This window comes from Diachasmimorpha longicaudata, chromosome 10 (assembly GCF_034640455.1).
Source record: "Diachasmimorpha longicaudata isolate KC_UGA_2023 chromosome 10, iyDiaLong2, whole genome shotgun sequence".
Taxonomy (NCBI): Eukaryota; Metazoa; Arthropoda; class Insecta; order Hymenoptera; family Braconidae; genus Diachasmimorpha; species Diachasmimorpha longicaudata.
In genome coordinates this window covers 6,904,599-6,916,935 of record NC_087234.1, presented here as the reverse complement: position 1 = coordinate 6,916,935, position 12,337 = coordinate 6,904,599, and the positions used below count along the sequence as shown (strand labels likewise).

General features: G+C 40.1%; 3 protein-coding genes across 5 annotated transcripts; 1 reads left to right on the top strand and 2 right to left on the bottom strand.

The window, feature by feature from the left end:
- Positions 1–544: 544 nt before the first annotated feature.
- LOC135166384 (hyaluronidase-like) lies at positions 545–4,113 on the bottom strand. The gene is made up of 6 exons (XM_064128538.1): positions 2,598–4,113; positions 2,240–2,306; positions 1,930–2,174; positions 1,367–1,790; positions 948–1,152; positions 545–853 (listed from the first exon to the last, which is right to left on the bottom strand). Exons 2-6 carry the CDS (start codon positions 2,296–2,298, stop codon positions 611–613), a joined length of 1,176 nt encoding a protein of 391 aa, XP_063984608.1. The 5' UTR covers positions 2,299–2,306; positions 2,598–4,113; the 3' UTR covers positions 545–610.
- Positions 4,114–4,267: 154 nt separating this feature from the next.
- Positions 4,268–7,193, bottom strand: LOC135166382 (glycylpeptide N-tetradecanoyltransferase 1). Of its 3 annotated transcripts, none has more exons than XM_064128534.1 (8): positions 7,022–7,168; positions 6,719–6,800; positions 6,408–6,637; positions 6,119–6,329; positions 5,885–6,001; positions 5,299–5,650; positions 4,953–5,216; positions 4,268–4,833 (listed from the first exon to the last, which is right to left on the bottom strand). In XM_064128534.1, exons 3-8 carry the CDS (start codon positions 6,550–6,552, stop codon positions 4,675–4,677), a joined length of 1,248 nt encoding a protein of 415 aa, XP_063984604.1. In that variant the 5' UTR covers positions 6,553–6,637; positions 6,719–6,800; positions 7,022–7,168; the 3' UTR covers positions 4,268–4,674. The 3 variants fall into 3 exon arrangements, with proteins under 3 accessions (XP_063984604.1, XP_063984605.1, XP_063984603.1); XM_064128535.1 differs by lacking the exon at positions 7,022–7,168 and adding an exon at positions 6,881–7,014; XM_064128533.1 differs by lacking the exon at positions 6,719–6,800 and having other exon boundaries at positions 7,022–7,193.
- Positions 7,194–7,556: 363 nt separating this feature from the next.
- Positions 7,557–12,154, top strand: Ergic53 (ergic53). Its single transcript, XM_064128529.1, has 6 exons — positions 7,557–8,013; positions 8,301–8,357; positions 8,746–9,016; positions 9,516–9,615; positions 9,711–9,994; positions 10,209–12,154. Exons 1-6 carry the CDS (start codon positions 7,806–7,808, stop codon positions 10,840–10,842), a joined length of 1,554 nt encoding a protein of 517 aa, XP_063984599.1. The 5' UTR covers positions 7,557–7,805; the 3' UTR covers positions 10,843–12,154.
- The last annotated feature ends 183 nt before the right edge of the window (positions 12,155–12,337 follow it).

Sequence of the window (12,337 nt, the reverse complement as noted above, 5' to 3'; positions counted from 1 at the left end):
ATTATAGTTATAACTCTTAATTTGATGGATATCATCTCAATGGGGCTACGATAATCATTTTTTTAAGTGATGGGAGGTAGGAGAGTGGCCTCGGGGCCTTCTCATACCTTGAATTAGTCAAGTCGGTAGCCGAAGGGGGGATAGGAGGGGGTCTCAGGAATTCTAGACCGATAATAAACAGAGGGGGAGAAGGTAGGGGGTAGTTTTTGCTAGCGTTGGAAAAATTTACAACCAATGGCTGAGTAATTTCGTAATTTTGCGGTGAAAAAATGGCGTTTACTACTGTACTTTCTCAATGAAAAATCTCCACATGCAGTGGTAATCTCGAAATATCCGTTGAGATTTTCTGGCTACGTCGAAAGGCCCCAAAATTCAGTCCCCGCTCTCCCCACAAACTAGTGGAGATTCATGCGCGTGGCTCTTGTATTCGCACACCTCATTATCCCCCTTCCAGGTTAACCGATGGCTTTGGAAGCCCGTGATTTAGTGTTTTCATTGGGATATTTTCGTCGATGATGTGATTCCACTAATAAGACAATTTTCTACGAAAAAAAATTACTTTCATTTATTGCCAATAAATTGATCAATCTATTGATTAAAGCGAAATCTTCTATTTGTCCGTTTTGTTCCTGAAATGTTCATCGGAGATGATGTTTTCAATGTCTCGGGAGGGCTCGCTTAACTTCGGCGAGAATTTAGTTAGTTCTAGCACTGCAGGTCCCAGGACATTATTCAGGTAATCCCTGAATTCCTGACATTTCTTTTTCGATGTAAACTCCCCCGAACTCCCCCATATAATATGTCCACTTGCTCCGTTGCGCGCCATCGCACTGAAACTGTCACGGACATCGGCCTGAGGAGATAATGAAATACTTCATAATTGGAATGCGTGCACTTTTCTAAAATTAATATCGAGAAGTGAAAGTTATGGCAAATTACGTGCTCACCTGGGAGAGTAATTTATTTTCCCGATCGTGATATCTGTACCAGAAGTACGGTAAAATCGTAGAAGACAGGGAATATTTTTTAATGAGTCTCTGTGACTCCTGGATTCTTCCGATTATCAGTCCATTTATTTGATTGCTAGATAACGACATTCTGTAGTATACGGACGGGAAGAGGACATCCTCGAGCGGCCAGAGCCACTGCATCCTTGGAAAAGAAATTAATTTTATACAAAAATGCCTGTCTCGTCAGGTGGAGGAGTTCCACGAGCTGACATTCCCCGAAAAATACCCTCAGAAGGGCTGAGATCAGCGGAGAGGCTCAGCCCCATGGGGATGGACAGACGACGTGCGCAGGGGGCCGTCATCTCCAGGTAATAATATACGTAGTGAATGAGAAAATATCGAGAATAATTCCTTACCGATCATTATCATCTTTCAGTTTTTCATCGCACCTCCAGTTCATCTGTCGAGGCGTCAGATTGAAGCAGTAGGGATAGGCATAATACCCCCATGAGGCCCGGGGCCTCAAGGATTTCGCGAGTTTTATCGTCTCCTGCATGTACATCCTCCCGGCCGCCTCGAACCTCCTGATCGCCGCTCGTTCAATGCTCTTCTGATCGGGGTAAATGTGCTTTTTTCGCTCAATGTCTATAGACAAGTCCCGATAGGGCGCCAGGGAGGCCCAATTCTGCCTGAAGATCGGCCTCCAGCTCTCGAAGTCAATGATTCCGACTCCGCTGAAGTCCTGGGATAGCTGCTCGTTCACGTGGACTCGAAAGAGCTCCAGGTGCTTCTGAATGTCACTCTCTTGAGGTACTCCCCCATTTCTCAGGTACATGGAGCCTAAAATGGTCCAACATAACAGGAGAGAATTAGCATATCAATAACATTCACTTTCAGTGACAGCAAGTTCGTGTTTACTTTCTAGAAGGCAGAAGACATTTTATGAGATAACAATCTTGGAGATAAATGGAGATTTTACCATTTGGTGTCTTCAAAATGGCTGGAAAATATCCGGGATCATATAAAATAGCAATTTTGTCCCCTCTAAAATCATCGTTTCTGTTCTGAATGATTCCGTAATCCCTCTGAACCTCCTCGAAATGCAATCCATACTTGTGACACATAAATGTGGGAACATTCCAATAAACTCGGTAGTCCTCTGGGACTTTTGTCATGAAAGATTGCAGAGCATTGCCAGCATTGCCAAGCAAAACATCACTAATACTGAAACAATAATTGGCCTTTTCAATTTCCTGATCTAGGTGATAACAACGAGGTCACGAATTTACCTGGGGATGGCCGACTCAATCCGGGTGAGGGTCAACAGGAACAGTAGAATTTTGTACATATCAAGCGCTAGAAAGATAATATTTATTGATTTCTACGGAAATGATAGAATTTTCTGAGTTTTTCTCAAGAATTTATAAATCGCAGACTTTTGATGCCGATGTGCTACCGACACATCGGCGATGCACATCAGAAAATTGCGAATTCCTTGCCCACGGACCTTTAGAAACGAATTCTTCAGGAAGAACTGAAATTTTCAAAAGAATCTAAAAATAGCCAGAGCTCAGGTGAATTTTTTTCAATTTGTGGCCAACTCTCGAAATCTTCTGCTTTTCGCGAATTTTCATAGACATCACTTACCTCAAATAAACGTTACGTGTTGAAATAATTTCACTTCACCGCGGTCCCATTATCAACAATGTAACAACTGAAATCCCGTCGCACAAACCCAGCTATATATTCCCTCGGTATTTTATTATGTATTATTTTCCCACTCTAGGCAGCCCTGTCCTCGTGCCCGTCGGTCTAACCCAATGGAGGATACCCAGACAGCTCCCGACCGGCTGCTTTTGTTATCACATCGCAACTCCTCCTCCCCCGCTCTGCTTTTCGACAATTGTATTTCCACGAGACAATGAATTTTTTTTTTACTTTTCACTCTTTTCGGATTTTAATTATAAAAGGGCAATGTTACTCGGCCATCGTTGTGCGTAGGACGGAGTGGGAGATATGGGATCATTGACATCTGCGGATTATATTCAATAAAATATTCATCATCATTTTGGTAATTTACATATAACGCTGGAAGTCGTAATGAGTCGAACAAATTGTATCAATTACAAGCACGCGAGCGATGAAAAAACTATTAAAATACGGTTGAAATTTGCACTATGAATTTAGAACAAACATCTGGTGGAAAGAGATGAAATAGAGCTTTAATAAATTGTTCAATCTGGGTTAAGATGATGGAACTAATCAAGAGTGATTTAAAGAACATAAATCGGTAATAGAAGTCCTTGAAAATGTGAGGTGGGGCCAGCACCAGGTTCCACATCCCCTAGCGGCAAACAGGGCAGGTTCGGGCCCACAGGATACGATTAATTATCGAATAGATTGATTATAATTAAATCTTTTGCTTGGAGTATTTTCTTGTCCATTATCATTAGGTTTGTTGAACTACTTCAGCATTTTCCAAATAATAAATTTCGAAGAGAATCATTGACATTTCCCTGAAATTCATTCACGCAATCGACCCTTCGCAGGAAGGGCTCAACTCCGTGCACAAGGTCATATGGCTCAGAGAATTCAAAGTCACTATATCATCCGGAGACCTTCTGAGATAAGTTTTCAGCCTTCGTCTCCAAGAAATTATAGGCATGACCTCAGAAGTGCCATAAACACTTAGCGCAATTCGCGATGCAGGTGTATCTCCTCCAGTTTGGTAGATTAAAATGACAAGGTTTTCGCGTCGTTTCCTCGAAGGTGAATCCCCCAGGGGAACTGGGTGACAAGGGAGGCGAAAAAAAGTGATAACGCTTGACGTGACTGTCACTCTCGGGGTCATTGGAGTTTTAATTTCTCTGGGTGCTTCCCCCCCTTTTTTTTCGGTTTTATCGCACCAGTCACAGACCTTGCCAGTTGTACCCGATGTTATGCGTGTTTTTATCATTCGGTTGATGGTCACTGTTGAAGGCACCATGTAAATTAGGAAAATTGAAAATTTTGCCTTGTTCTTGCTTGAAGAGGCATTTTTCATGTGCTACTGACATTTTGAGGGTAAATACAGGAGATAGGGTGAACGGGACACTAGCGGCCGACATTTCCCTGGGGAAATTGTCACTTTTATTTTGTATTGTGGGAACAATAGAATGAAAACTGTTCGGATTATCATCATTAATACCTAATTTAATATTTAATTATAATACCACTTATAAATAATGCCAAATTTTTTCTCCAAACACTGACATTAAAGTAAATTGTTTTCGAGAAAATTGGGAAGGAATTAATTGAAGATCATCAACAAGTCAGAATTGTTCAAATAGCTTTGTCGATTTTTTATTTTTCATTCACCAACTCTCTAATAAATCGTCCAGTTTTCATGATTTGGCAGAATTTTGAATACAACGGCGGAAAAAATGGTGAATACCCGGGAAAATCATCATCAAAATCCGAAGTAAATCAAAAGTAGAAGAAAAAAAAATAATATCATCTATTATTTCATTAAAATAATGAGTTTGTTCTTTGCTACGAAGCAAATACTCTTCACCCTTCTGTTTCTACTAAATACTCTCCATTCGTCAAATGAAGTCTCCCCCCCCCCCAGCCCCCTCACTGTTTTCCCACTCTTCTCAAGCCACCGAACTCGTGGACTCCACTGAACTCATATTTGCAGTAAAAAAAAAAGCATCAGGTTTGTCACTAATTTCAGTATGTTGAGTTACTGGAGGACAAGACCGATTTTGTTGGGTGTCATGCTGGGACAGCGCCAGTTGTAGAGGTAGTATTGAAGGTTTCCATCGCCAATACCGAATTTTAAGGCCTCCAGGAATACCTTGTTGTCCATTAGATCGAGGGCATTGAAAACATCGAAGCCCAACTGTGAAATTGAGGAAGAAAATATCAATTCAACGTCATGAGGGAAAAATTGAATAGGTAATTGTTAATTCCCTTCCATTTTTCACGTCGGAAAATGCCTCTTGACCCTCATTTACTTACGTTTCTCGCTGAAATAAGGGCATCAGTCATTAATTCAATCCACGGTGTTTTTGTGGAGACATTGTAGAAACTGTAAGCAGCTTTCAGTGTTTTGTGCGTTTGATGATGCATCACGGAGCTCGGTAAAGTGTAATAGCTCACCAAATCCGTGATTTTCCCGTCATTCTCGACCACAAAACTGTTTATAATGCCATTGTGGGGAGTAAACCAGTGGCGAAACTCCTCTTCATTGAAAATTGGTGCCAGATCAAACTTTTCTAAATACTAAAGCGAAAAAGAATGTCAATTCTCACAGGAAAAAAAATTGTAAAAAAAATAAAACGAAAGACCTATTCTCCAGAATTACCTCATTGAGCAATTTATAAGCTTGAACGGCATCTCTAGCCTCGAGTTTTCTAAATCCAGGCACTTTGGGATGTTCAGGAAGTTTATAAAACTTGAGTGTCCTCTGCATCGTCATATTACGTGACAAATGTGAAAATTTGATTTCAATGAGTTTCTTTGGATTGAGAGAACGATGCCAATAGCGACAGGTGGCTATGGGCTTTGGTAGAATGACACCAGCAGTGTAGACAGCTTGGAATATTCCTAGAAGGTTGACTCGCCTCGTTATCTCCCGAATTAGGACTGGGGCTACGCGTTTGGATCGAAGTTTTTTGTGAACACAGAGGAAATTTATTTCCACCATTTTTTGGGAGCTGAAAGGAAATCAGATAAAGATCCTTCTTTACGTTAATCGATAGAAATGTCGTTTTTGTTTATCAGACTGTGCCGTTGACTTAACAATTAGATGACCGAGTCAATGACATAGTCTGATGATTATGATTTTTCGTCGATTCACAGAAAAGAAAATTAATTTGCGCATTCCCTTCTACCGCATGTAAGTAATTATGAAGGTCGAATGAATAAAATAAAATCGAAAAAATACTTACTGATCGTAGACACGCAGAGTGGCAGGAATTGCCGAGATAAATCCGACTAATCGACCACTTTTTATCACACGAACTCCACAGTGCCACTCTTTACACCAGCCGGGAGGCTGCAATGCCCTGAATAAAAAACATTTTTATGTTCTGTTGATGTGTCAAATATCTCCATAACGAATGGTTCTAACAAAACAATGCGCTAACACATTCTCATCTGAAAATTAAATGCTACAAATGTACCATTTAAGAAAATCCTGGGGATAGTCGAATCTGAACATGGCATCGTCATCCTCGACATAATTTTCACTCAACAACGTGTACAACTCTGCAAGGACTAATGGATCATCGAGATCCAGTGTGTCCCACTGGAAGCCATCGGGGAGAGAGTATGGTTCGGGCCTGATGGACGTTTTATTCTGTTCAATGGGTTCATTAACCACAATTTTTTCATCTGCAATAATCAACGAGAGAAGTTGTGCTACATCCAAAATTAATTAAACGACTTCAGGTTACAACAAAGTGTTCTTACCCATTCTGGGAACTGGTTGAGTGCTCCAGAATTGATAAGCCTTCTGCATAGCTTCCTCCTGTGTCTTAGCGGGTTTGAGTTGCATTTTGAAAACTTCCATGGCCATTTCAATCTCCTTTATGGAAATATTGCATGCACCAGGCATTTCACCATCCAAGGGGACTATTTCATTGTTCTCCTTCGAGGAATTGGAAGGCTGATGTTTCTTTTTTCCCTCTCGTTTTTTCGCACTGAATCAGTAAAATATAAATAAAAAGGTTATTCAATAAAATAATGAGGGAGTGAGTAAATCAATAATAAATTCAAATAACCCGCCACAGGGCAAAGATGAACGTCGTGGGGGTGCTCTGACGACCAATTAAATTGATTTTTCAATAATTAGATAAATCCGGTCTGAAAAAATCAACAATATTAATGAATAAACACTACAAATTGTCTCGTAAATGTGGAACAAATCGAAAAAAAATCAGTACCCTTGGTGATTACCCATGAGTAAAGCCGGGCGGAGGCATTTTTTATTAAAACCAAAATCACCAATCCTAGCCGACTCTCAATTAAGAGAATTATAATTACAACCGAACATGCGTCTAGCTATTTTCCGACCAATTTCTTACCTTTTACTCTTGCCCTCCTTTTCATGATTCTCTGGAATCTTCCCGTCACGATCCAACACCCGACTCTTGTCCGCCATTTTAATATAGACAGTGGCAAAAGGCAATGCTTTCAATGACTGTGAGAGGTGTATCGAGACAGCGTTGCCAACAAGGAAGACTCGGTATTTCGGTAGGAGAGGGGGGAAGAAGACATTATTTTATTTTGGAGATTCGTATGTAGATGAACCCACAGATGATTTCTTCTCGCAAAATAAACTAATTTTATCATTTGTACTAGGTTTGCACCTGTTCATATCGAGTGTGAAATGTTTTATTAGTTCGTCATTGATGTTTAAATAAATAATGTAAGTGGTGGCCTCTGTATGCCACGCGCAGAAGGTTGATCCCTGCACAGCATCTGTCACTAGTGCTCTCTGTGTGCCATAGGCGTAACCCTAATGCCCAGTGTCGCCAGATTCCACGTGGAATAAGACTCATTTAAAAAACCGATCTCACTCTGTGAACATACCCTTCGAACCTCTAGAAATGCAAAAGATTCGAAAAATCTAAAGAACCGAAATCCAAATTCTAAAGAAAAATTATTTTCCATGAATTCCCCGTCTTTGAAGCTGTATTAAATCCCTGAGCGAGTCCTGGATGAACAGGTGTATTCCCATTCAAAAAACCGTGACGTAAAATCTAAGATGGCCGCCCAGGTGCGACACGTCAGATGATGAACCGAACGAATCAAGTGAATTAACCACACATTGACGCAGTATCACGTCCAATAGCGGATAGAGCGCACATGCGCCCTTGTCAGTCGCCACCAACAAGTCGTACAAAAATGAAAATGGCCGCCGAAGTGAGGTGGCTAGTGTTATTTATCGGTTTATCGTTGTTTTTGTTGGCAAATGCCGATGATGTGCATAGAAAATTTGAGTACAAATATTCGTTTAAGCCACCGTATCTCGCTCAAAAGGACGGGAGTGTACCTTTCTGGGAATATGGAGGAAGTAAGTCATCATGTTTAGGGTTAGATCGGTATAACCAATACCTCCACGTCTCCAGACGGTTGTTTTTTTTCACAACTTTCATAATCTCGTCTATGAAAATTCAATGAAGATGATTTTTGGAGTGTTGAGGGAGTAGGGACGATAGGGCCACGATGATAAATTGCCAAATTTTGGATACCGTATGGTTCCGGCTTTTTGACAGACGTGTCAGGGGGGAGAGTGGGTTTTTTTTTTAATCCGGGGGTTGAAGGACCCTTTGATGTGACTGATGGTTTGTTTGGTTGCAGATGCTATTGCTAGCTCGGAGAACGTCAGGGTTGCACCGTCGTTGAAGAGTCAGAAAGGTACGTACAGCTTTCTAGGGCTTAGGGGAGCAGGGTAAAGGGTGAGGACGGTAATCATCGAGGTTTAATGAATTTTGAGGGGTGGTTTGAGGCCCCGATGTGGGGAAGGGAGGTAATTTCATTCAATTGAAGATAATTTCCTCACCCCAGCACACATGTTATGCTGTTAATAAATATCCTCTCATTATCTTCATTATGTATACGTATATATTATTTTCCTTGGGTCAAAAGATATCTGGAGAAGCTTTACAAATACACTAAACATATTTTTGTCTTCGTTCATCCTCCGTTCGGCCTTGGTTCCACAAAAAAATTGTTTATTCGGCATTTGGCATGGCAAAAAGTCGATGCCTTTCAGAATTTTTTGATGAGTCTTCATGTTTTGCAGGTGCAATATGGACGAAGAAGACGACTGACTTTGACTGGTGGGTGGTAGACCTTGTGTTTCGGGTAACGGGTAGAGGAAGAATTGGGGCTGATGGTCTTGCCTTCTGGTACACAACTGATAAGGGACATTACAATGGCACTGTCTTCGGTTCCTCAGACATGTGGAACGGTCTGGGAATTTTCTTCGACTCATTCGATAATGACAATAAACATAATAATCCGTATATCATGGCTGTGCTGAATAACGGGGATAAGATTTTTGATCATACGAAGTGAGTTTTGTTTTTTTATTGATTTATATCTGGTTTTTTTCATTTATTCAATTTATTGCTGCCACTGAAATGCATTAATTTCCGTTTAATTATGGAAAATAATTTTCTCGTAAACTCCTCATTCCAAATTGAAATCTCCAATTTCTCGTGACGTCATCGATTTTTCGATGAATTTGATGAATTATTCATAGAGTTAATTTCTGCCACGTTAAGTAGATGTTAGAGATTAATTTAGTGATGATAAGATAAGAATTTCAGCTGTTGATAATCATCTTGCATCTATACTTTCATTTATATGACCATCGAAAACTGATTTGAGACAAAAAAAAAGGAAACTTCAGTAATTCCTTGATTTTTAGAAACTAATTAAAGAAGACCTCGATACCTGGGTGTAGGACTTGATTAACATTGAATTTTGTTCATTCTACACTTGTTTTTTGATTGCTCAGTTAAATAATTGCAATGATTGATTCATGTGAACTATTTCTATTTGTTTCAGTGATGGAAGCACACAATTGCTGTCTGGGTGTCTCCGAGACTTCCGTAACAAACCATTCCCGACGAGAGCTAGGATTGAATATTATAAAAATACTTTAACAGTAAGTTCAAAGGATAAACTCGACATCAGAAAATAATGTTAATTTAGATCATCCCTTTAAATTATGCTCCAATGCGATCTGAAATTTCGTTAAAGGTTTTATTCCATAACGGAATGACGAACAGCAACGACGACTACGAAATGTGCTTGCGAGCTGACAATGTTTACCTGCCCAAGCGTGGGTATTTCGGTGTGTCAGCTGCCACTGGAGGTCTAGCTGATGACCACGACGTCCTCCAGTTCCTCACGACGTCGTTACATCCGCCTGGGGAACTGACGACAGGTGGACGTCAAGTTTCCATCGAGGAGGAAGCGAAACTCAGTAAAGAGTACCAGGAGTATCAGGAGAAATTGGAGCAGCAGAAGAAGGATTACAAAAAGTAGGTTTTTATCGGTCGCTGGGGGAATCTTCTTTATCAACAGCCGATGACTTATTTTTTGTCGGTTGGATAGAACTTTCTATTTTAGTTATTTTATCATGCAAAGGGAGGAATACATCGATGCATAAAACTCATTCATTGTAAAGTTGATAAATGATCAATCACAAAATAGGAAAAGGCCATGGATTGAATAGACAATTCTTTTCTCTTTCAGAGAACACCCAGACGACAACAAACTGGATTTCGACGACTTCTTTGAGACCGATAGTCAGCGAGAGCTCCGTCAGATCTTCGCAGGTCAGTCCCAGATGTTCGAGGGCCTTCGGGAATTGAACAGAAAGCTGGATGAAGTGGTGGGCCGTCAGGAGCGCACCCTCTCCCTCATTTCCCAGGTGCAAATGGGAGGTGTTCAGGTAGCAGGAGGCCAACCAGGTGCTCCTCCCCAGCTTATCGATACAATTCGCCGCCAGGAGGTAGACGCAGTCCTCAGCAATCAGAACATTATCATGAACACAGCCCGGGAGATAAAATCCTTTGTCGGAGAAGTCCACTCCAAGGCCGAGAGCATTCTCACCAATCAGGCGAGACAACCAACGGCTCAAGTACAGCCCATTGGCTACGACTATCAGTCGTTGGTGTCCGAGATGAGGGATGGACTCAATCAGATCAAGAGAGATGTCTCACAGACGTACGCCAAAGTCACGGGAACAACTCCTGGGGCATGCCCCAACGTCAATTGTCTCTCTACCACCGTGTTCGTGGCCATCCTGGTCATTCAGATGATGATTCTGCTGGGGTACAGCATGTACAGGGATAATAAGGAGGCGCAGGCTAAGAAACTTTATTAGGAGAAGAAGAAATGAACTGCTGGAACGTGGAACAATGGTATTCCGGAGAGATTTTGAGAGACAAGGTCCTGTTTTTGCGGCTGGGGGATGTCTAGGGGAGGTAGGAATTTTTCCATCCCCCTCGAATTCTGAAATATTCCTAATTATTTCTCCAAATATTTAAAAATATATATGAGGGCCAGTAAGCAACAGAACAAATTGTGAGAATCAATTTTTTTATGTGAGAATTCCTAGAGCTACAAAAATAATCGAAGAATTTACATATCTCCTGTAGATTTCGCTATTGTTCGCAAAAACAGATCGAGGGAAGAATGAGGTAGAACGATATTTCACCACTATACTGCATGTTCATTTCAAGGGGTAAAACAATGAAATTGTGGTCGCAGGGACTTATTTAATGTTTGAATTTTATCCAAATAAATTCAAATAAGGCAGAGGTGAGTGGTTCAGTGATGAAAACTGATGAGACCAAAGGGTTTTTTTTTCGTCAATTATTTGACGTATTCTTTTTTTGTAAAGTAATTATTTTGGGGAAAATCGCAAAATTGGACACTCAATATTTTTGGACTCATCGATTTTCGTCAACTCCCCACGCAATTGGTGTTTAATATTTTCGAAATATGTTTCGACATTAACTCGCTCGCATTTTCTACACTATTTTTTTGTAATTACCGTAGTTGTGAGAATTTTGTAAAAATGAGAATAATAAAAAAGGCAATATGAGGATTATTTCCTCGTTAATGAATCACATTTTTGTGAGGGAATCATGTTTTGTTGAATAAAAATGAAAAATCAATGTTGTCAAAATTTTTGTTTATGTTATTACGCTATTACACAAAAAATATAATTTTTTTTTTTCAGTGAACGACCAAATTCACATGACTCTTTGATATTTTATAAAGAAAAACTTGGCCAACAATCGATAATAATAGAATAATGATGAGCAGAGTCATGCCTTGAACAAGATATTATGATCATTTTTGTCGTACACTTCTTTTATACGAAGGCCATGTCTGGAGGCGCACACTTGGGCTTTTTTTTTCTTTTTTTCGGGGGATGATCCGCCCATTCTTGTAAAGACCTAATACTCGTCTGTTGTAATTACTACCGGATGGACTATCATTTCCTTATTCGTCGGTTAGAATTTTTCATTCGTGATTGTACGTGAGTGTTCGTTGTGAATGTGGAATTGGACTTTATGAGACTTGTAACGAATATTCCATATTGCATAACAAATGTCATTGCATTTGTAAGAGTTTATTAAAGATTGTAAATGTATAAGATGATGTAATGTAATAAAATATCAAACAAATTGCGAGCACATGTTAATTTTACCCCAAAATTTTCCTCAACATTCATACGCCTCCTGAGGTTAATATATTAAGTTGTTTTACTTGTGGAAATCCACAAGAAAAATATTGAAATTGCTTAGTTGCTAATGCTGGAGAGAGTCCAGAATAATGGGAGGGCATTCTGGAGAAGATAAAGCTGCATC

Coding starts and splice junctions, on each gene's coding strand:
- LOC135166384 (XM_064128538.1), bottom strand. CDS start 2,298: ATGTACAAAATTCTACTGTTCCTGTTGACCCTCACCCGGATTGAGTCG. Junction 2,175..2,239: donor ATTGAGTCGGCCATCCCCAG/GTAAATTCGTGA, acceptor TTATTGTTTCAG/TATTAGTGATGTTTTGCTTG. Junction 1,791..1,929: donor CATTTTGAAGACACCAAATG/GTAAAATCTCCA, acceptor GGACCATTTTAG/GCTCCATGTACCTGAGAAAT.
- LOC135166382 (XM_064128533.1), bottom strand. CDS start 7,098: ATGGCGGACAAGAGTCGGGTGTTGGATCGTGACGGGAAGATTCCAGAG. Junction 6,638..7,021: donor AAGGAGGGCAAGAGTAAAAG/GTAAGAAATTGG, acceptor TTACTGATTCAG/TGCGAAAAAACGAGAGGGAA. Junction 6,002..6,118: donor CCCCAGGATTTTCTTAAATG/GTACATTTGTAG, acceptor TTTTTTATTCAG/GGCATTGCAGCCTCCCGGCT.
- Ergic53 (XM_064128529.1), top strand. CDS start 7,806: ATGCGCCCTTGTCAGTCGCCACCAACAAGTCGTACAAAAATGAAAATG. Junction 8,014..8,300: donor TTTCTGGGAATATGGAGGAA/GTAAGTCATCAT, acceptor GTTTGGTTGCAG/ATGCTATTGCTAGCTCGGAG. Junction 9,017..9,515: donor AAGATTTTTGATCATACGAA/GTGAGTTTTGTT, acceptor TATTTGTTTCAG/TGATGGAAGCACACAATTGC.